Source organism: Fusarium phalaenopsidis (genome assembly GCF_050370095.1).
Source record: "Fusarium phalaenopsidis strain FUZ10S chromosome Unknown contig_32332, whole genome shotgun sequence".
Lineage (NCBI taxonomy): Eukaryota > Fungi > Ascomycota > Sordariomycetes > Hypocreales > Nectriaceae > Fusarium > Fusarium phalaenopsidis.
Genome location: NW_028145391.1, coordinates 2,814,007 through 2,834,322, shown reverse-complemented (window position 1 = coordinate 2,834,322; position 20,316 = coordinate 2,814,007). Strand labels below are relative to the sequence as shown.

The 20,316-nt window shown below is 54.6% G+C and overlaps 9 protein-coding genes across 9 annotated transcripts; 3 read left to right on the top strand and 6 right to left on the bottom strand.

Annotated features, from left to right (window-relative positions):
• Window positions 1-1,416: 1,416 nt before the first annotated feature.
• Window positions 1,417-1,958, bottom strand: LRP88_13863 (mitochondrial 54S ribosomal protein uL11m; the record flags this gene model as incomplete). The annotated part of the gene is made up of 2 exons (XM_083250219.1): window positions 1,417-1,749; window positions 1,824-1,958. 2 exons carry the CDS (start codon window positions 1,956-1,958, stop codon window positions 1,417-1,419), a joined length of 468 nt encoding a protein of 155 aa, XP_083094553.1.
• Window positions 1,959-2,237: 279 nt separating this feature from the next.
• LRP88_13862 (ribosome biosynthesis protein KRR1) lies at window positions 2,238-3,203 on the top strand (the record flags this gene model as incomplete). Its single annotated transcript, XM_083250218.1, has 1 exon — window positions 2,238-3,203. The coding sequence occupies one exon, from the start codon at window positions 2,238-2,240 to the stop codon at window positions 3,201-3,203; it is 966 nt and encodes a 321-aa protein (XP_083094552.1).
• A 188-nt stretch (window positions 3,204-3,391) lies between these two features.
• LRP88_13861 (uncharacterized protein) lies at window positions 3,392-4,539 on the bottom strand (the record flags this gene model as incomplete). The annotated part of the gene is made up of 2 exons (XM_083250217.1): window positions 3,392-4,424; window positions 4,478-4,539. The coding sequence occupies 2 exons, from the start codon at window positions 4,537-4,539 to the stop codon at window positions 3,392-3,394; spliced, it is 1,095 nt and encodes a 364-aa protein (XP_083094551.1).
• A 1,358-nt stretch (window positions 4,540-5,897) lies between these two features.
• Window positions 5,898-6,934, top strand: LRP88_13860 (uncharacterized protein; the record flags this gene model as incomplete). Its single annotated transcript, XM_083250216.1, has 2 exons — window positions 5,898-6,040; window positions 6,094-6,934. 2 exons carry the CDS (start codon window positions 5,898-5,900, stop codon window positions 6,932-6,934), a joined length of 984 nt encoding a protein of 327 aa, XP_083094550.1.
• Window positions 6,935-7,125: 191 nt separating this feature from the next.
• On the bottom strand, window positions 7,126-7,600 carry LRP88_13859 (Endoribonuclease L-PSP/chorismate mutase-like protein; the record flags this gene model as incomplete). Its single annotated transcript, XM_083250215.1, has 2 exons — window positions 7,126-7,435; window positions 7,494-7,600. 2 exons carry the CDS (start codon window positions 7,598-7,600, stop codon window positions 7,126-7,128), a joined length of 417 nt encoding a protein of 138 aa, XP_083094549.1.
• A 598-nt stretch (window positions 7,601-8,198) lies between these two features.
• Window positions 8,199-8,786, bottom strand: LRP88_13858 (uncharacterized protein; the record flags this gene model as incomplete). Its single annotated transcript, XM_083250214.1, has 1 exon — window positions 8,199-8,786. The coding sequence occupies one exon, from the start codon at window positions 8,784-8,786 to the stop codon at window positions 8,199-8,201; it is 588 nt and encodes a 195-aa protein (XP_083094548.1).
• Window positions 8,787-9,071: 285 nt separating this feature from the next.
• Window positions 9,072-10,091, top strand: LRP88_13857 (uncharacterized protein; the record flags this gene model as incomplete). Its single annotated transcript, XM_083250213.1, has 2 exons — window positions 9,072-9,258; window positions 9,448-10,091. The coding sequence occupies 2 exons, from the start codon at window positions 9,072-9,074 to the stop codon at window positions 10,089-10,091; spliced, it is 831 nt and encodes a 276-aa protein (XP_083094547.1).
• Window positions 10,092-12,091: 2,000 nt separating this feature from the next.
• Window positions 12,092-13,553, bottom strand: LRP88_13856 (S-adenosyl-L-methionine-dependent methyltransferase; the record flags this gene model as incomplete). Its single annotated transcript, XM_083250212.1, has 7 exons — window positions 12,092-12,103; window positions 12,160-12,253; window positions 12,309-12,707; window positions 12,763-12,848; window positions 13,144-13,305; window positions 13,369-13,480; window positions 13,543-13,553. The coding sequence occupies 7 exons, from the start codon at window positions 13,551-13,553 to the stop codon at window positions 12,092-12,094; spliced, it is 876 nt and encodes a 291-aa protein (XP_083094546.1).
• Window positions 13,554-17,709: 4,156 nt separating this feature from the next.
• On the bottom strand, window positions 17,710-20,172 carry LRP88_13855 (1-phosphatidylinositol 4-kinase LSB6; the record flags this gene model as incomplete). The annotated part of the gene is made up of 3 exons (XM_083250211.1): window positions 17,710-18,616; window positions 18,679-19,461; window positions 19,511-20,172. The coding sequence occupies 3 exons, from the start codon at window positions 20,170-20,172 to the stop codon at window positions 17,710-17,712; spliced, it is 2,352 nt and encodes a 783-aa protein (XP_083094545.1).
• Window positions 20,173-20,316: the final 144 nt, after the last annotated feature.

Below are 20,316 nucleotides of genomic sequence, written 5' to 3'. Positions count from 1 at the left end.
CCTTTCCCCTGTCAGCAGATTCCGCTGCGGGCCAAGCTTAAGCCACGGATCTGTTCCGAGCGTGTCAGTGTCAGCACAACATGAGACGGGGGCCGTGACAGCAGTCACCCGCTCACGGAAGCGAAAGAAGAAAATTTCTTTCAGGCCGTGAAGCTTGCGGTCCGTTCGCAGCAAGGCCGGCCCGCGGTGGCGGAGCTCTCGGGGCTGCCACCCGGCGTGAATGACACACAACGGCCGAGCGAGAATGAAACCCCCATTCACTTAAAAAACCCTTCACTGTCATGACTGTCTTGAGGTGGGCGGTTGAAGAGAATGACGCCAACGCCCCCACAGCTTATTGTGACTCCGTTCTTATCTTTCCAGTCGGGTGTAAGCTGGATGCCTTCCTCCCTGTGCACTGCACTGTAACCAGAACACGACTCCTTCGTGGGGGCTTACACGTGGCAAGCAAACAATCAAAATGCAGGCTTTTTTCTTTGGTGGTGGCCAAAATGGAAGCCTTCTAGACTGGACCCATGGAGCCACAAGGCTGTTCCAAGTCTCTCTGCCAATATTCCCGGCCAGGGACTAGCTCCGGGGGTTGTGTGTCCAGCTGCCGATCGAAGTACCAGGTACCGAGCAAATTGATTTGGTTCCATTAATGGATTCATCGTTACATCTCGCCTGAGTGATGGGCGTCTCAACTCGCTCGATCTCTCTGCCCAGTGGGCCATTGTTCACTTGATGACCCTTGCTTCTATTTCAGTCAAGCTTTTTTAATTCTGGATCTGTGCCCAACATTTCTTTTTACACATGTTGGTGCCCCAAAGATGACCCGATATGGCTATCGTAATCTGATCAACACAGAGTTACCGAGCCCAAGGCACGAGATTCAGGAACCAAGCGATCCGATCCACACAAGATCCATGAGCTCAGTGGATAAAGCCACAATTGGGGTTACTATTATACAGTATGTGATATGAACGTGGCTTCATCGTCATCCGGATACGAGAGCCTCTGCATGCCACGCGTATAGTGGACCAAGGGCACGTAATAAGACCAAAGTTTCCAAATATCGGATTCACATGAACTCATCGATCGGCCGTAATCATGTGATATGACTTGATACTCATCGACTGAGTCCGAATGTTGAATTCAATGGCGCCAATGAGTCTGCCCTCCTTCGTGATGTCAATAGAACTCTCGGTGCTATAGTCCGAATGTTCCTTGACGTCAATAAAGCTCGGAACAACACCGATATGTAATAACTCCAATCTCTTGAGAGCTTATGATCAATGCAATCGTACAATTCATTTGTAGTTGGTGACCTCTCCCTATTCATAATATGTTGTACAGGTTCGATATCTGACCGGAGATCATTTATACACACCACATGCCTGTGGCTCTCATCATTCCTTCAACCCAACAAGTCCTTTCTCAAGGCACGACATTAATGCCTATCGACTTTGCCTGGAAGATGATTGACCTGCAAAGTCCCTCCAGGGACAAACCGGAGAGTCGTAGCTCGGTCTGCTTGATCTTGGCAATCTCGTAAACGTGCTTCAGGCTGATGCTGCCGACCGTTTCGTGGCCAGGGTTGCTGGCACCCTTTCGGCTACCCTTCTTGACGGGTGCATCGGCGGCGTTGAGGAGCAGCCACGATGTGTGCGGTGTTCGGACGTCGAAGGTGAATGATCGGTCGGGGCGGACGACGACTCGGCAGGGCATTGGTGTACCGGTAGTGATGTGCGCAGTTCGGGCGTTGAACTCCTGTATCACAGTGAGAAATTGTCCCTCAGCCTCATGTAATCAATGGCCTCCTGCGCCTCGTTGTGTGTTCCTACCTTGCAAAAGTCCATCGACTTGACACCCTTGGAACCCAGCGCAGGACCGACGGGAGGACTAGGACTGGCCTGTCCGGCCCCCACGATCAGCTTGACAATCTGATCAACACCTCCGGCGGCTCGACCCTTGGACATGATGGCTGCTGTGTTGAATTCGGCGGGATCTTGCGACTCGACGTTTCGACGTTGATGGTGTTTTGCGAGCTGGAGAATTTCAAGAGTCGCCGGCTCAGCTAGCGTCCTGATTGGCTCACAGCAGGGGGGTCTTCCCATCCCCCACATGGAACCAAGTGGCCCCACTTGTCTCTGCGTCTCTTGCATCTGGGCAGCTCCGGAAAAAAAAACTTGGGAATCGCATCTTGGGAAACTCACCCATCTTTTCTTCAACCTCATCCTCGCAATTACACGGCCAACATGCCCTCTACTCACAAGAAGGAGAAGCCGTGGGATACGGACGACATTGACAAGTGGAAGGTCGATGTCTTCACCCCAAAGGACAATGTCGGAGGCACTTTTGCTGAAGAGTCTTCGTTCGCGACTCTCTTCCCCAAATACCGAGAAGTCTACCTGAAGGAGGCCTGGCCTCTCGTCACCAAGGCGCTCGAAAAGACCGGTATCGCCTGCACTCTGGATTTGGTCGAGGGTTCCATGACCGTCAAGACTACTCGAAAAACATTTGATCCCGCCGCCATCCTCAACGCACGCGACCTCATCAAGCTCCTTGCTCGAAGTGTCCCCGCGCCACAAGCCATCAAGATCCTCGACGATGGCGTCGCCTGCGATATCATCAAGATCCGCAGCCTCGTCCGGAATAAGGAGAGATTTGTCAAGCGACGACAAAGAATACTCGGGCCCAACGGTTCGACCCTGAAGGCCCTCGAGCTGCTCACGGAGACATACATCCTGGTCCACGGTAACACAGTGTCTGCCATGGGCCCCTACAAGGGCTTGAAGGAGATGCGGAGAGTGGTGGAGGACTGCATGGCAAACATCCACCCTATCTACCATATCAAGGAGCTCATGATCAAGCGCGAGCTGGCAAAGGATCCCGAGCTGGCCAACGAGAGCTGGGACCGCTTCCTCCCCAACTTCAAGAAGAAGACGCTCAGCCGACGACGCGTGCCTCTCAAGGTCACCGACAAGTCCAAGAAGGTCTACACGCCATTCCCCCCGGCCCCCGAGAAGAGCAAGGTCGACATGCAGATCGAGTCGGGCGAGTACTTCCTGGGCAAGCAGGGCAAGGAGCGCGCCGCGCAGGAGGAGCGCAAGGAGAAGCAGAAGCAGCGAAAGGAGGACAAGGCCAAGGAGCGCGAGGCCGAGTTCGTCCCGCCGGAAGAGGGAGGCCGACCCAAGAAGAAGCGCAAGAAGTCGGACGAGTAAACAGGGGCACTTGGTTCTGCATGCTACGTGGGTGGGCGACTGGTGTGAGTTGCTGGCCCATTACCCAGGGGCTCTCGAGGTGTATGATACCCTGAAAATGACTCGGCGTTTTTTCATGTCTCTAGGTAGTTAAGGATTCATAATTGGGGAAAATGTGTATTCAACTTCTTGTCGTCATCATTGGTCCCTTACAGCTTTGAGGGTGACTCGCTCCCAGAATCCCATTCAATCACCAACTTGCCAAACTGCTTGCCTTGGTCCATATCCACAAACAGTCCTTCGATATCTTCGAGGTTGTCCAACCCCTTGACTATCCGACTGACGACGGGGTGGATCTTCTTTTCTTTCACAAAGTCCATCATCTCACGGAACTCCTTTCGGGAGCCCATCGTCGATCCCTTGAGCTCAATGTTCTGCAGCACTGCCGACATGAGCCAGTCCATCTTGGGCGATACGGTCATGCCGTATTGGACAATGACTCCGCCGGTCTTGAGCAGTCGCACCGTCTTTGCCACGATATCACCGCCCGCCCCGTCGATGACAGCATCCAAGTATGGCCTGTCGGCCGGGAGGAGTGCCCGAAGCTCCTTGTCCCACCCTTCGTGCTTATAGTTGACACCGCCGCGTGCTCCCATCTCCTTGGCCTTTGCAAGCTTATCTTCACTGCCTGAGGTGACATAAACGTTGCAGCCAAAGGCCGCAGCAAACTGAAGAACCACCAAAGCGACGCCGCCGCCAATTCCCGTGAGAAGAATGTTTGCGCCGGGGAATGCAGCGTTGCTCTTTGTGACAAGGGCCCTCCAGCCCGTGAGACCAACAACCGGCAGAGAGGCGCCCTCGGCGGGTGTGAGATGTTCGGGTGCAGGCTCGAGTTCGTACTCTGGAACGACGATATAGTCCTGTGCAGTACCGACGTCGGTGATTCTAGATCCGCCAGTCACGGCGAACTTGCGACTGTCCTCGGGGCCAGCAGGGTCAGAATCCCAGCCGCGCATGGGTGTGAGGATGACGGGCTTGTTGAGTAGCTCCTTGCGAGTGACATTGGGTCCAAGGGCCACAACAGTTCCATAGCCATCAGCCAGAAGTGGGTTGGTGAAGGAGATGGCAGGATAGAGATGACGTCGTATAAAGAGGTCCCGATGGTTGAGAGCTGCGGCTGATAGGCGAACTAGGACCTCATTGGCGCGCGGTGTCGGCTTGGGAACTTGTACGACTTGAATACTAAGGGTCAAAGTCAGTAAATAGATGAGAACTTGATGAATTGAATCACTCACGGATAGTAGACCTTGCCAGGCTTGGCGCCTTCAATATGCTGTAGGGTGAGAGCTCGAGGCATTGTGATGTCACTGCAGATGTTGTGACCTGTAATTGGAATTGGATTTCCTGGGGGGCAGCAAGTTGAAATTATGTATTAAGATGATATGGTTCAGCTCAAATAGATAGGCAGGTATATAGATATAGATATATCTTTGGTGTGCATAGTCTTTACTAATCCAGTCCGCTCGGTGAGGAGGAGACATGTTCAGCAGCCGACCAAGCGGCCCCGCTACCGCGCCGCGGACCGAACCTCGGCAGTGTCTTACTTCAAAGCCGGACGAACTCCCCAGATGATGCAGATGTTTAACGATTAGTGATGGTCCAGCAGGAATAGTCGTAGTGAATCTACTTCGTATTATTAATACATTAAGACCTTTCCCTTCGTCCTTGCTGAGTATTCACCTTAATATGCTTCTGCGCCCTTACCTACTGAGGGTGTGACGAGTGATTACATTCACAGTCAGTCGACTTTTACTTTGTTGTAGCTGGATAGTTAGCAGGACGAGGATATGCCTACTCAGTAGATACTCCAGCATATCCTTGTGGTAACTTGTTCACACAATTGTCCTATCCGTGGACGATGTTCACTCAAGCTTGTAAAAAGATGGCTACCCTGTAAGAGACGTCTGGCTTCAAGGGCCAAGGCGAGGAACCCAAGAAACAAACAAAAGGCCAAGGTGAGAAAGGATTCATCTATATGAGGATGTTGGTCTCAATATAAGGAAAAGAATCGAGAACTATTCGACCATGATTGGAAAGAAAAGGCCAGTGCTTGAGACAAGTTGTTTGTAATCAGTTGTCGCCGCTGGGATGGTCCCCGAACTGCCACTTTCAGGTCCCCGAGCCAAGTCTGTTCCCCGAACTCGGTGGCTGAAGCTGTCAGCACCTTAATGAGATAAATTCACTGCCTTCTATACTTGCTTATTCCACTGGATGCAAGTCCCCGTTGACTTACACATCGAAAACTGCAAAAATATAGCTGAAGTTCACACTCGGTGACGAGAATATGCATCCTGCTGTGAACCCACATTCAATGGGTCTGTCCCCAGATGGCATCACTTTCCCCAATTCTGACGCTACCGACTTAGCAATCGGGACGTCGGCCATGGGCGGGCACCCGGACTAATTCTTGACATCAGGCTCTTGGCCTTTACTTCGGCGACTTGACTTTTGGACATGAAATTTCGCCTTTTTCTTATGAAAGCTTGATTTGTGAGCATTACGACTAAGTCCTTACTGAGTAGTGTTTCCCCTATTCAAGTTTCCCTACTTAAGGTTCGCTGCCGACGCTCCGAGGACCGGCATACACTTCAACACCATCCTCACTGGTGATCCACCAACTGCATATTCCACCCCAAAGACTCGAATATTTTCACCATGGCCTCGCTCATCTCGGGCGCTGTTTTCGGCGCTGCCACTGTGGTTGCCGGTGTCTACTCCCCATCGGTCATCATCAACCAGTTCAAGTTTGAAGAATGGCACATGCTGCAGACCTTTCTCGGCGCGGCGGCGACCAGCGCGTGAGTGACTTCTCCCTCCAACATATCTTGTATTTTCTAACCTAGATACATAGCGTTGTCTACAAAATTCTCGAAGGCACTGGCTACGTAAATCTCAAGCCCCGCAGCTCCTCACCCATCGGCCTCTTCGGCCAATATGATGGCAACGTCCTCGGCGGCTTTCTTCTCGGTGCCGGCATGGCTCTCTCGGGCTCATGCCCTGGAACTGTACTTGCTCAGGTCGGAGCTGGACTCCAGACTGGTTTCTACGCCCTGGGCGGAGCGGTGCTTGGTGGTATCGTATGGACAGGGTTCCTCTCAAAGGCCGTCAAGGCGCAAAAGGAGAGGACAGGAGTAAAGCCCGAGACTGTCACCCTCAACGAGAAGCTCGGCGTCTCCAAGGCCGCGACTGTCATTCTCTTCGAGACTCTCTGCCTGTCTGCCATCGCTGCTTCGGTCGTCTACACCACTGGCTCGGATTGGACCCTTTTCTCCGCCGGTAGCGGTCTCTTTATCGGTTTCGCCCAGCTCTTCTCTATCCTCGTCCGCCGTTCCATGCTCGGCGTCTCTGGCTCCTACGAAGAAGTCGGAAACCACTTCTGGTGGCTCCTCAAGGGTGCTGACTCTGCTTCGTACCCCAGCAGCCGCCAGAACATGCTGTTCGCGACCGGCGTGGCGGCAGGCGCCTGGGCAATCTCAAAGAACTTCCCCAAACTTCTCGCAGCGTCCATCGTCGAGACTGAGCCACGATTGGCTGCTGCCGGCGGTTTCGTGATGGTTGTTGGATCAAGACTGGCTGGAGGCTGCACCTCTGGACATGGAATCAGCGGTCTGTCACTCCTGTCGACGTCGAGCCTTGTTACCATTGGTACTGCTTTTGCTGCTGCAGGCTTGATTGCGCCTCTGGTTCACTAGATGGATGCTCGCATGGAATCTATTTGTACTTGGGGCTTTAAAACAAGGGTTATTTGGTATATTTATAACTGGATAGATAAGGGTAGTTCCTGGTGTCTCTTGGATTTGGACGAAACTGAGATTGCTGTAGAATAGAACAAACGGTAGACTGTCATCACCAAATTGATCCAACAACAGAGAGTTTTCATGTATCAAGCCGCCGGTCCTTGGTCAGCTGCGTTTCCACATCCCTTTCTGGCAGTTACCTCGATCTCAATCTTCATCTCCTCCTTCATCAGCGCGGACTGCACCATAGTCGCTGCAGGGCGAACATGGCCGAACCACTTCTGCAGCACCGGCCAAGTCTTTGGGAAGTCATCGCGGTCGGGCAGAATGTATCGAACGCGTACGACGTCTTCGACAGCTGCGCCGGCGTCCTTGAGAGCCGCGGCGATGTTGGTTAGTGTCTGGTCCGCCTGCTCGGCCACGTCGGGGGAGATGTCGCCGGTGCTGTAGTTGTAGCTGTGACGCATGTTAGGACCAATATGATGAGTTCTAGAGTCACAGAGGGGAAAATTACCCAGTTGTCCCACTCACGAATGCCCAATCCCCCGTGACGACGGCTCTTGAATAGCCAATCTGCGCTTCAAACGCAGAGCCGGAGCTGATGTTTTGACGAGATGTCATGATTGCTTTTGCTTGTGAAGAGAAGAGTAATTGGAGGTGATATAGAAACAAGGAGAGGAAGAAAATGAGACCAAGCTCAAGGATTAAATACCAAAGAGCGCCCTGGCCTTGTTGTTCTAATATTGTGACTCACTTTTACTATGCCTATCTACTCATGGCTCCGTCGGAGGTTGTCAAGGTGGGGTCACTCGGCCGTGATATTACCCCGGATTTGACTCGGTCTGTTCCTCATAAGTCGGGACTCAGGAGAAATATGTTTCTCGAGGTAGTAAAACGATGATGAAGCAAGTTGTGCTGGATGAGTGAGTGGCGCAGGCAATAAATGTGATTGAACTCGTGGCCTTGGAACAATCGTCGAGGCATTCTTACTGCCAAGTTACTCACCACATACAAAGAGACTTTATGTCTTCAAACATTTTTGTGAATTTAGATTATTCTTTGAGCCGGATGTGTACAGGAGCAGGTCGTGCGTCGTTACAACAGCGTAAATTCGTATAGATGATTGGGATATGGAGAGGGCTCAACAGCAGCTCCAACGCCACTTTGGCGCAATAATGTACATATCTTACACCATCCTTGGATATCTGACTGGGCTGACTTAGCTTGTCAGCTCCTTGACCAACTTGGCCAGCTCCTTTCTGTCAACATCCTTGCCCTCGAGAGCACCCGATAGCCGCTTCATGACGTCGCCCATAATAGCCTTGGCCTGAACGCCAGCAGCCTTGGAAGCCTCGACGGCGTCCTGAACCAGGGCCTTGAGCTCGGCCTCACCCAGAGTCTGCACGCCACTGTTGGAGATGTACTCGTCCAGAACCTTGATCTGCTCCTCCTCCTTCTGGACCAGGTCTTCGCGGCCGGCAGCTTTAGCCTCGGCAACGGCGTCAAAGGCTCCCTTCTGGATCTTGCGGATCAAGGCCACGAGCTGCACATCCGTCTTGATGGGGGTCGATGTCTTGGAGGCGTTGAGGTTGGCCGACATGATTGCCCGAAGAACGGCTAGGCGGGGGGCATCCTTGGCGCGCATAGCCGTCTTGAGTTCAGACTTGAGCTTGGACAGCAGCGGAGGGGGGGCATCTCCAGCTGGTGTCGAGTAGAAGCGGCAGAGGGAGGCAGACGAGAGTCGGTTGGCGGGTTGTCGGTAGGCCGAGCAAGGCTGAGACGCCCGTAGCGCTCGGAGGAGGTGCATGGAGGGCTTGCAGGACATTGTGATCGATGATGCCGTAGATGAAGGATGGAGGTGTTGGGTCGAGGAAGTCAATTCTGGTCTAAGAAGCGCGGTTGGCGATGGGATGAGAGTGTATGCACCGTGACGATCGAATCTTGAAGTGATGAAAGCTCAAGCTGGATACAGTGGGAGGCAAGAAGTATTTGCCCACCCTTCCGTACCACAAGCCCGGCTAACCCGATTAGGCCACCTTTTGCCTCGCTGCTTTTGCTACGCATTTTCCTCCTTTCAACACCACACATTACGATGCCGCGAGGCAAGGAGCTATCGCCACAGCTTCGGGCGCGCCTTTGCGAGCTACGAGACCGCGGTTATTCCTTTCGCCAAATTCATCATTGCCATCGCGAAGTCCCTCTCAGCACGATCCGTTACACGATAAAGCAAGAAGCCAAGCGCAAAGAAAACGCGTCTCTGCCGCGGTCCGGCGCGCCGCGTAAGCTCACCGGCGAGCAACGCGATCAACTATACGAAGCCGTCACAACCAACCCACATATCACGCACCAAGACCTCCTTGCCTCCGTCGATAACGCCGTTAAAGAAAGGTCCCTACGATACCTTCTTCGCGAAATGGATAAGAGGAAATGGCTCTGACGAAAACGCAACCCGCTAACGCAATTCCAAGCCGACCGTAGACTTGAGTGGGCTCTCCGCTATGAGAATATCGACTGGAGAAGGGTCCGATGGAGTGATGAGTGTATGGTCCGCCGCGGTCAAGGAATCAAGCCAACTTGGACCTTCCTTAGTCCCTCAGAGCAGCTAGCTGCCGGCGATGTGACTGAGCGGATGAGACAGGGCGTCGTACGGCAGATGTTTTGGGCCGGCTTTGGGGACATGATTCGTACGGACCTTATGACCTTTGACGGCTATGTCACAGGCGAAGCTATTCGTAACCTCTACGCAAGAGTCTTACCCACCTTTGTTCAACCCGGCGATATCTTCATGCATGATAACGCCCCCGTACACACAGCCCGTATCGTCAAAGCCCTCCTCATCGACCTAGGCATCGAGGTCATGATCTGGCCAGCTTGGTCGCCGGACCTCAACCCCATTGAGAACCTTTGGGCCCTTATGAAGGCGAAGATCTATGGACTATATCCTGAATTGCTATATGCCCCTGATACGGTTGAGACGAAGGCGGCTTTAGTGGCTGCTGCGCAGGAAGCTTGGCACGAGATCGAGCCAGCAGTATTGCAAAAGCTCTGTGAGAAGATGCCAAACCGGGTTGCTGCTGTTATCAAGGCAAATGGCTGGTATACAAAGTATTAGCTTTCAATTGATTCCCTAGCTGCTTCAAAGTGAGCCCTTGAGTAATTGCAATTACAGCTTAAAAGCGGCCTCATAATAAAGCCCGGATCGGGTTAGCCGGCCAAGCCCGGTACGGAAGGGTGGGCAAATACTTCTTGCCTCCCACTGTAAGTTGGGAGCTCAAAATTTCCCATGTGCATCTGCGGCGTCAATTGGCGGCTGTGATTTGTCTGCCGGGCCCTAGCGGTGTGCAACGGCCTGTAGGGCGGCGTGGGAGTGGGCGTGGGCGGGCTTGTACTGTAGGGGCGGCCCAGGCCAGTGCACTGGGCTACTGGGCGATTACGGGGGAGACGGTTTCGGAAATTTTCGAGATAATCAATACAGGGGGGTGTTTGATGGTTCATTGGCTCATTCCGCGAGCCTGGATTCTGGTGTTCTTTGTCCTCCGCATATCCCGCGTACCCGTCATAACCATTTCGGGTTCCCAGGAGAAAATGCCCAGCAAACATCCCTCCTTGCCGTTGTTGATGTTGACTGACAAGACCTTCCAGCACGCTAAATCACCTGATCTTTGGTGCACCCAGCCTCCCATGCGTTGACAAGGGTCGGGGATGATTCCGTTGAGATTGCATCCCACTAGAGTTCCGCGCTAGCTTCACCAGAGGGGGACAGATCAAGGGGAGGCTCGAGGGCATCAGCGACAGATGACGCAGCTGGACTCGGTGACAGCTGCACTTGTCAACGGCCCTGACGGTCCTGACAGGTTCCACCGCCTTTGAGCTCGCTAGAATAGCACTATTGGGCATCGAGGCCTTGGCTAGAGCCCGGTAGTTGACTGCCATGGATGATCTCCTCGGAAACCCAGTCCCTTACCAGGCAACGTAGGTGGAGATGGGGAGATGAACACATCGATAGATCCCTCGTGGAAGGGACCTGACCGACCAGGGATTGTAAAAAAAGAGACGAGATCGTGATCACCTATCGTGCCCGTTCCGTTCGGGAGAGGTGGGTTCTCGTGCGTGTGGTGGATAAGAAGGGGAACGGCCCGGCCATGGATCGCTCACTACCTTGCTTGCCCATCTTGCTCCCACGCTCTTGGTCCATTCATGAGTCGTCCCTCTGCGGCTCGACCTCCATCCATGGTGGACACGGAGACGGGGACGGGCACTTCCCTGGGTAGGTGTGGTCCCTCGAGTCGTAGCGGGCAGGCCAAGTCTCCAGCTGTTCCCTCACCGGGTCCCAGCCAGCCGGTACCGAGCCTCCATGGGGCCAGCCGTTGCGAGTCACTCCCTGGAAGCAATAAGAAGGGATGAGCAGCCACTTCGTAGAGCCGTATATGGATCTTCTTGTTTACCTGGATCTTTAAGTCCGAGCACCTGCATCAACCCAAGGAACCTGCTCCCCTTCTCCCGTGACTAGGCTCTTTCCTTCACTCGCACCCCAGAGGTTGGGCCTTCCTACCTCCTAGGTTGGGTTGCCTCCTCTGACTTGGTGTGTTCTCATCGTGCCTTCCTGCACTAGGTATCCGTTTGACGGCGCGCCACATCCGCCTGCCTCCCCAGCCATACAAACCTTCTTTCAACGACCCATCAAGGCGCATCGAGACGCATTTACAACTCTCGCCCCCTTCTCCTGGTCATCGTCATCTATTTCAATCCGTCCCCTCATGTCAATGAGAGGCCTCTGTCCCTTCCCCGGCGCTTGCATGCAGTCCCCTGCGCACCGCCGTCGCCCCACGGCCTTTAGACGCTTTTGTTGGGCTTCGTATCGCCTATCCTCGACGTGGTTTCCTGCCAATACATACATATCTGGTGTCCAATGGTCAACATCGCACTTCAATCAAGCAGCCAAGACAAATCCGACTTACATGGGGAAGTAAGCCTACCAGCCGTAATCACGTCTACCATGTTAGACCTCTGACTTTTGACCAAGTTTCAGGTTTGAAAAATCAGGGGGTGTTCACCTTGAATGCCGGGTTGCCGGCCTCGCTCCTTGCTTGGGCAACCAGGAGCTGAAAATCGTTAAACGACATCCTACCGAGAGCTTAGCAAACACGCGGTACCCCGGAGTTCAACTGACACCGACGCACCCTAGGAACTGTGTGAAGGGGTAGAGTGCCAGCGAGTATAGGAGCTGATTCACGTTTTCGTTGTTCGCCCATCCGATCTCGTACTCTCGAGCATCTGCAGCGCCATGATCAGCATCATCCCGGCAACAAAGCTATCACCTGTGTCCTACCGTTTGACCAAGCACACATCGGCAAGGTCAACAACCTCGATTCGACTTCGGTGAACCCCGCACTTCTCATCCAGGTTGCCATCTGCAATGGTGCCCGAGGGTCTTTGTACGGCTGTTGGCTCTGCAGATACCGTCTCGACCACCGTGACAGAGCGTGGTCTGGATGCAATGGTTATTATTGGTCGACAACCCCTTGTTTGAAGATTGGGAGGCTTGCCTCGAGTTAATGTCCCGTTGTCCGACTGCGCGTTGAAGTATATCTCGACCATCTGACACCAGCCGCCCGGCCTCAGTACCCGAAATATGTCTCGAATATAGCTTCGCCATCGATTCGCGTGTATTCCGCCTGCCACCATCTGACTATGGACAACATCAAAGTGGTTGGATTGGAATGTGAACCTATGCCGGGTCATGACTTAGCACTTTCCTCTTGGTTCGTTCTTGGACGACCTACCTTCCGTTGAGGTCATCGACCTGGAGCTCCATGTTGTCGGGTGGACTCTCAGGGATCACATGCGGGCTTATGTCGATTCCGAGGACCTGTCGATGACGATCAGTGCCCATTACCATCTCTAAACATGGTCGTAAGGAACGAAACGACTCCTTCGGCATCGGCGACCCAGCAGCCCCCCGCCCCTGGCTGCCAGTCCCTCTCGGCCAGAGCTCTGCTCGGATGTTCTTAGACAAGTGTTACGGGGGCTGGGTGTTGGGCAAAACGGTCGATCTCGCTGCGTCGTACCCAGAGTGGTGTGCCAAGTCCTCTTCGATCAGGACGTCTCGCAGGGACCGCGTGTAACGAGAAACAAGGAGCGTCGGACCGGGGAAAACGACTTACCTCAGCATCAGGATACTGCGAAGCAACCTCCATAGCCCAGTCCCCAGGGCCACAACCGCAGTCAAGAATCCTTCTCGGAGACCTGATGGGCGGGAATATTAGACGGTTGTCGAAGAGTCTGTTGAGCACCCCGTGCATCAGCTCGAGGCGTGAAATTTCGTCCTAAATCGGTGTGACATGCTCCGTTAACGATTTAGTTATCTTGACTACTGGAAGTTGTCCTACCTCGTCGATCGGTGCAAAATAGACTCCGTTTGTCAGTGCGTAATGTTGATAACTGCGGCCATAGTGTTCAATGGTCTCGGTAAACGTCTCGTCAAGGGGCACGGTTCCGTCTCTTTTGAAAGGGGGGGAGGGGCTTAGCGAGTTCTTCACACCCAGAGATCTTGGTTGTCTTACTCGGCTTCCATGGTTCAGGATTGTTTTCCAAACTGCGTCGCCTTTGGAAAGCTCACGAGTGGTTTTGGTGCTTGTCTGCGAGAGACGATAAAGGTAAGTCGATTTAACTTCCTTCTAAGGGGAATTTGGGCCACTATCAAGTGTTAGGAAATCATGTGGTACCCTGAGCGTGGCCCGAGTCCACACGTCAAGAGCCACCCTGGTGCCGGGATGCAGTCTCCAAAGACATATCGGGGCCTATGGAGGCTCTTGCATACAACGGCCTTGCGTAGCACTTACGGGCACCGCGAGGCTTTCTGGGACAATGCGGAGATGACTTGGCCAACAGCCGAGCAGATTGGTCGAGAAAGTGTTGTTTCCCAAGGTTCTACTGCCGATCTTGACCTCTGAGAGCTCTATTGCTTGAGTCCACCTCAGCATCAGGGATTACCCGCAGACCTACGGCTGTGGGCTATTTCTATATGTGCAATGACCCGAGCCCAATAAGCTGGGGCTGGAATCGGAGTCAAGAGCAAGGCGGCTTGCTACCTGGGATCAAAGTTGATGTCCCTTGAACTGTTGCGAGGGATGGGCCAACAGGCTCAATCCGATGCCCAACCGACCTCAAAGAGTAGTAGGCAACAACGCTCTAATCAGGTATGATCGATCTCCTGGTGCGAAGGAGCCGGGATGAGATGAAAATGGACGAAACTGGTCGGGATACTTCTAGGATTGCCTCATCGTCGACTTCTCTATGGCTCCATGCTTGGACGACGACACTGGTTCCACTCTTAGTGGAGGGGTTGGTGTGCCGCATGTTCAGACATGATTGCGGTCGAATACAGATGCAGCATTTCCAGGGTCTCATTCCCTTCAAGCTCCATTGGAGCCACCCAAAGTGCCCATTCCTGGGCAGAAGCCCTCCCGCCATCTCAGATCCATACATTTGTTTTTCGGGAATCCTGCGGAACCTGCGGATGGCTTGGAGCTATGAGCTACCCATAGAGAGGGGGGATGCGAACTGTTTCACGTCGGCGAGGCTGTCTCTCCCCCACGCCAGCGGCTGTGTGTGCTACCAGACGCTGCCCCCCCAAAGATGGCACTTTACGAGGGAGGTGTGGTTCACGCCTTGTGTTATGACGTTCTGCAGCGGGTGAGGGAAGATCTCCTGTGGTCACTTGAGTGACCACTTGGGGGCATAGTCCAATGGCAGACCATGTCAATACCGAGGACATGGACTTGGGACCTCAGGACAAAGACGGGCTGAATCCGCCGCGCCGCCATCTTCGGAGCTTTGCTATACTGGGTGACTGGCTATACTGGCTAAACTGGAAAGCGGTTTAACCAGCATGGATCAAGCACGGGCACGGGGATAGCCCTGCTTACTTACCCCATGGTTTCCTCCAGAGGCAATCTCAGGATGCGAGGGACCGCGGTGGAAGCGACAGAGGAGTACGGCATGTCCAGAAACGAGGCACGATGATGGAGGGAGGCCATCGCCTGGCCTCAGGGGCACCGTGACCGATCCACCTTGGGAGTCTTGGGGGCCTCTCAAAGTCAAGCAAGGGAAATTCCAGGACCACGGGCACGAAGCTTCATCTCTTCACCGCCTCCTGTGTCCACAGCAAGGCCGACTACGGGCCCTCGACCAGCAGGCAGGTCAATATGCACCTTCTGGAGACAGGAGAATTCTAGTGGTAGGAAGGGAAGAGGAAGGAGGCCTCATGGCCACATTGGCGTTGGCAATGGGCCGCTAAGTTGCATCGGGCTGCGGGCTCTCGCGGCTGGTGTGCAGGTTCTTTTTGTGCCCCCCATCGGCTCGCCCTTACTTGTGGCCAACATCATACGACGTGTCGATTCTCTGACCGACATCAGCGGCTTGGAAACTGTACAAAGGCATCCGTCGATGGAACAAACGAGACGGACTCGCGCCGCTCTAGCTGCTTGTGCTTGTCGACGGGCCGCTGCAGGTCGCAGGACGGCAGAGGTGGTGGGACATGGGCAAGCCAGAGCTCCTCTCCGAGTTCGCGGCCATGCCTCTAACCGCTCTGACACTGTTTCAAGGACCCTGGAAAGGCAACTCTGGAACCGGGAGTCTGGTGCAGTCGAGGGTTAGCGGTACTGGTGGGTTCCCTTGGAAGGCCATTCCTTACCCCTACTCCCGCATCCCCACACAGGGGGTTCCCGACAAGCTCAACCTCATCTGGGCATGACCGGCCTGCTGGAGCTGCCCACGGCAGAGAAGGACCGAGGCATGATGGAGCCGGGTCAGGCAGTGCCTTGTCACGGACTGTGCGTATCTGTCGAGGACAAAAGGCCCGCGAGTCCCAGGATGGGAGAGAAGACATGGAAGAGTGAGTCTTGGATTCAACTCGACAGCAGCGAGACAAGACAAGACGAAACAACCACGCACGACGCTGGGCCATCCATGATCACACCAGCGCGGGCAGCTAGAGCGAAACAAGGCTCGCATGCGATCAGCAAACGATTACGAGATAATATTGCATTAGATGACACGGCGGACTCCCGCAACGTTGCGGACGTTATCACGCCCAGAGGCGTCCCATCACTCCGGTACCCACACCCAATCTTGTACGGCCGCTACGGCCCGCCAGCATGGAGTCTTGTGGGGGACAGGAAGCACCGAATTCCAAGAATTCCAGGCAGGGCTGCACGCCAGAGGAGGATCGTCGACCGATTGCGACCTCCCTGACCACCTGCTAAGGAAAGGCTGCACGGAGGCTAATGCCAGCGGTTTAGTTAGGGAGGTCATCCTTGCCAGACCGGTGTGTTAGCCGCGGTCTCCCATGGGAAATGCTCAAAAGACGATGAAGCGACGCTGTTTCCGCGAGACATGGACCCTACTTTGCTTGAAAAGGGATAACTGCTCGGTGTGCCTTTCCGTCCGTCTCCCTGAGGGGGTTGGTCCAAGGTGCTCGTGCGCTACCTATCGCTGGTGCCACAAGAGACAGGGGAACCATGCTCGAGCCACGGCTTGCCGACCCAGACTCTCGGGTTTTTGACCAGAGAGTCGGGAAACCGGTGGGCTATGCTGGACGCTGGACACGCGGGATGACGGGAGGAGCGGGAAACGAGGGTCGGCCACAGACACGGCCACCAGCTCGCGTCGCAGGCGCAGTAGGCCAGCCATCCATTGACTTGACTTGACTGCTCAGCCCTTGGACACCCTCCGTCCGACCCTCTGGGACCGGCCTCTGCGTCCCACGTGCGGCATGCTTCCTCTGGAATCCATCCATTCATCTACCCACTGAGCAAAGCAGAGCAGAGCTGCACTGCTACAGCAGCATTTTCATTTGGATGTAACCGAGCTGAAGGGGGTCGATAGTCGGACCCGAACCGAAAGAGGAGATCATCCAGAAGACGCTGACACGCTCGAGGCTGTTCTATTTTGACTAACTACATGTCTTTCTTTGTTCATGGATTCTTTTTCCTTCCCATGGATGCATCTCAACCGTCATGACGCGTTTAAAATTGCCTTCCCACCAGACCCAAGACACGATCAAACAAGACCGGAGCAAACAAGAAAAAAAGGACCGCAAGACGCCCATTGGAAATACTGTACAACATGACAGGTCAGCTCTCGACCCCGCTCACTCTGCGCCCACCATCGCTTCGCTGTCTTGTCCCCAATCTACTGCTACCTATGTGCTGTATGCAGGTCAACTTGAATTTCATTTCATTTCCTGGCCGGTCCTCTTTCCCCTTTCCTCTGCAGCTTGAACTGTACTGTGCCGTCCTGCACTGCGTCTTCCTTCCCTGGGACAAGGCGGAGGGAAAGGGGAGGGGGTTCATCAAATGGATGAGGCCCCCCAGTTGATAGGTCGGATTGAGAGTTTGAGACACCTTCATCAGCCGCTCTCATGCATGATAAGCTCGAATAAGCAAGACACGCAAACAGCATGTCGGCGAAGCCCTGAGGCTGGCAGGCAACGGAACGAACCCCTGGAGGCCCAAAATTAAGGTGCTCTAAAGACATGGGTCGTGATCTCATACGACGGCGCGCGTTGGGATGGTTACAACGTGGCGGCTGCGGCTGGAGTTAGAGCACACGCTTTCACGCGCCTGAGCCCCGTCGCAGCCACCAACAGTCGCAGTCGCGTTGGAACTCGAGCCAACACCGCCGAGGCTCAGTTGAACTGGATGCTCAGTCGGTTGGGTTGGACGCGCTCACCAACACGTAAAGACGGGGTTCCTGCTCTTGACAGCCTCAAGGCGCTCCACGATGACCTTGCGTTGGTTGCCCATCTGACCCTCGGCCGCTGCATAGCCGAGGTCGCCCTCCAGGTCGTCAGTATAGGCCTCGTGAATGTCTCCATAGTACTGCTGCGCAATGGCGTTGCTGTTGCGCCGTGCAGCGGTATTGGCGAACGAGTACCTTCGCTGCTGCCGCGACGTCTGCTGACGTGCTGGCTCGTACATATTGAGCGCCCGTACAGGCCCTTGGTAACTGTTTCTGAACCCGCTTGCCTGGACGGTGGGACGCTCGTTCAGCTCCCCGCCACGCTGCTGCTGCTGCCCCGCAGGTCCGAGGAAGTTGGAATCACTCGAAGGGACCTCATCAGGTGATTGGGCTGTCTCGCTTGTTGGAGAAGCAAGCTCGAATCGACCGGGATGAGGCATATCTGCTGGGGCACTGGCGAGTCCGAGGAGATCCTCAATGGGAGGGTTGTTGGCTGGAGCCGAGCTCGCGATGTCGGCCTCGTCCATAGACTGGCGGACGTGGGGGTTGCGGCGGACTTCAGATGATGTCGCACGCATTGGGACCGCAACGGGGACATCAACCAGGTCGTCCCAGACGCAGACTCGAGCTCGGCGGGTGAGTTCGAGAGGGCCATGGTCAGGCGTCTTTAGCGTCTCGACGACATTCCACGCCTGGCCCTTCATGACGGCGATCTGCTTGGCAAACATGCGCTCCTGGAAGTCAACATCCATCTGGAACACCCTCTTCAGAGCGAGAGTCGTTTGACTCCACCATGTGGTGGATGTGAGCAGAGGTAAAAAGTGATCCCGTGTCTTTTGGGAAAAGGGTCTACCGATGAGGTCGACAGGTAAGAAGAGCCAGCCAAAGGGGAAACTAACATTGAGGGTTAGCATACCTCATGATAACGAGGAATCAGCTTCAGAGTCTATTCTTACCTTCTCCAAGCATCCGGGTGCTTCCAAGGCCACGAGAGCGAGTTATCAATAGCCCCGATGCTAATGGTGGGCTCATTCCCCGTGTATTGCCGGCTGGAGGCACTCATCGGTTTCTGTGTCTTGTAGGGGTATGATGCTCTCGTAGCACGAGGGGCCTGCTGTGAGAGATCAACAGGACGGGGGCCCTCTTCCTCAACGACCGGCTCCATGTTCAAGTGAATTGGATCCGATGCTATAGAGGCCTTGCCGGCTTCCCAGTCGACCTTGATCATCCAATTGTCGAGGCCACGATCCGTGTTTCGCATGATGTAGTCGAGGATGACCAATTTTTCGAGCTCCTCGCGCAAGGATTCTTTGAGGTTTTCCGTCCAGATGAAGTTCTCAGGACCCAAGAGATGATCGTCCTGGCCCTGCTCGTCATCACTGGCGTACGCATCATCTGGCGAGGCATTCCCTGAGGGACGACAGCTCTCAGTCCACCTCCTCCTCTTCTTGTTCTGTCCATCATTTGTCCGGAACCCCGACCAATACTGATCCGGCCAGGGATGTTCACGCAGGAACACATTTGCGTCCTTGAAGCCCTTGAGGAAGACCTGGAAGCTGCCGGGCTTTGCAGGGAGAGGCCTCTTCTTTCGATTGAACTTTCGTCGATCCCAGAACGGGTAGTGAAAGGATTTGGAGGATAGCCAAACAACATCGGTATATGGGACGAGATGTGTTCTCAACTGGCAATCGAGGACATAAGCGGCGGCTTCACTGACATAGGACAAGTTGGGGATAAGACTGGGGAGGAGTTAGCAACGGTTAAACGGAGGAGGGGAATGATACATACCAAGCTCGTCCAAAGCAGCAAGGGAACAGGTTCCGGTGAATCCACTTGTTCCATTTGGGGTTTCCTGCCGCGTAAGGCTCCTCGTCCTTGGGCTTGAACACGCCTACAATCTTACCGTCTGGGTTCCGCGCGAAGTAACTACCTGAGCTACCCTGTGAGATCATACTCGGGTGAATCTCTTGCCGAATGGCAGTTCGGACGCTCTCGACGATAGTCTCGAATTCGGCCTTTGTCATAAAGCCTTCTTGAAACTCGGCCATACTCTCAGCAGTAACAGGGCGAACGCCTTCTGGAGGCTGGAAGACTGAGTAATGAATCTCGAGACGTTCCTCTTCGCCAGGTTGATTCCTGCCCTTGCGCTTGAAACGGGAGGCGATTTCGTCGGCCCAGCGCTCGAGCCGCGCATTGATGGCCTTGAGGTCGACACCGGCGCTGCTACCGGCACGGTGACGGAACTTGGGCCTTGAGGCCGAGACGAAGGACTTCGGGCTGGCCATGCCGGAGCGATGGCGCGGCTGGTTGACGGGGGCATATCGGGGCGCGGCGGCTGGCTGCAGCGAAGCGTAGGATTGGGAGAGGGGGTCATCCTCGGAGTCGGAGCTGAGGTCGTCGGCCTGGGCGAGGCGTTCGTAGCCCGTTGTCGCCGGACGGGATCGAGGCATGGTTGCGAGGGTCGCGGGAGCCAACGGGGAGAAGGAGGAGAGGATTCGACGTTGGTTTAGGGGGTTTGCAGGGCCATTCCTTATTGATGGAGGTACAAACGCGGATTAGATGGCGGCGAGCAAATTCGTTCCGTTGTCCGATGG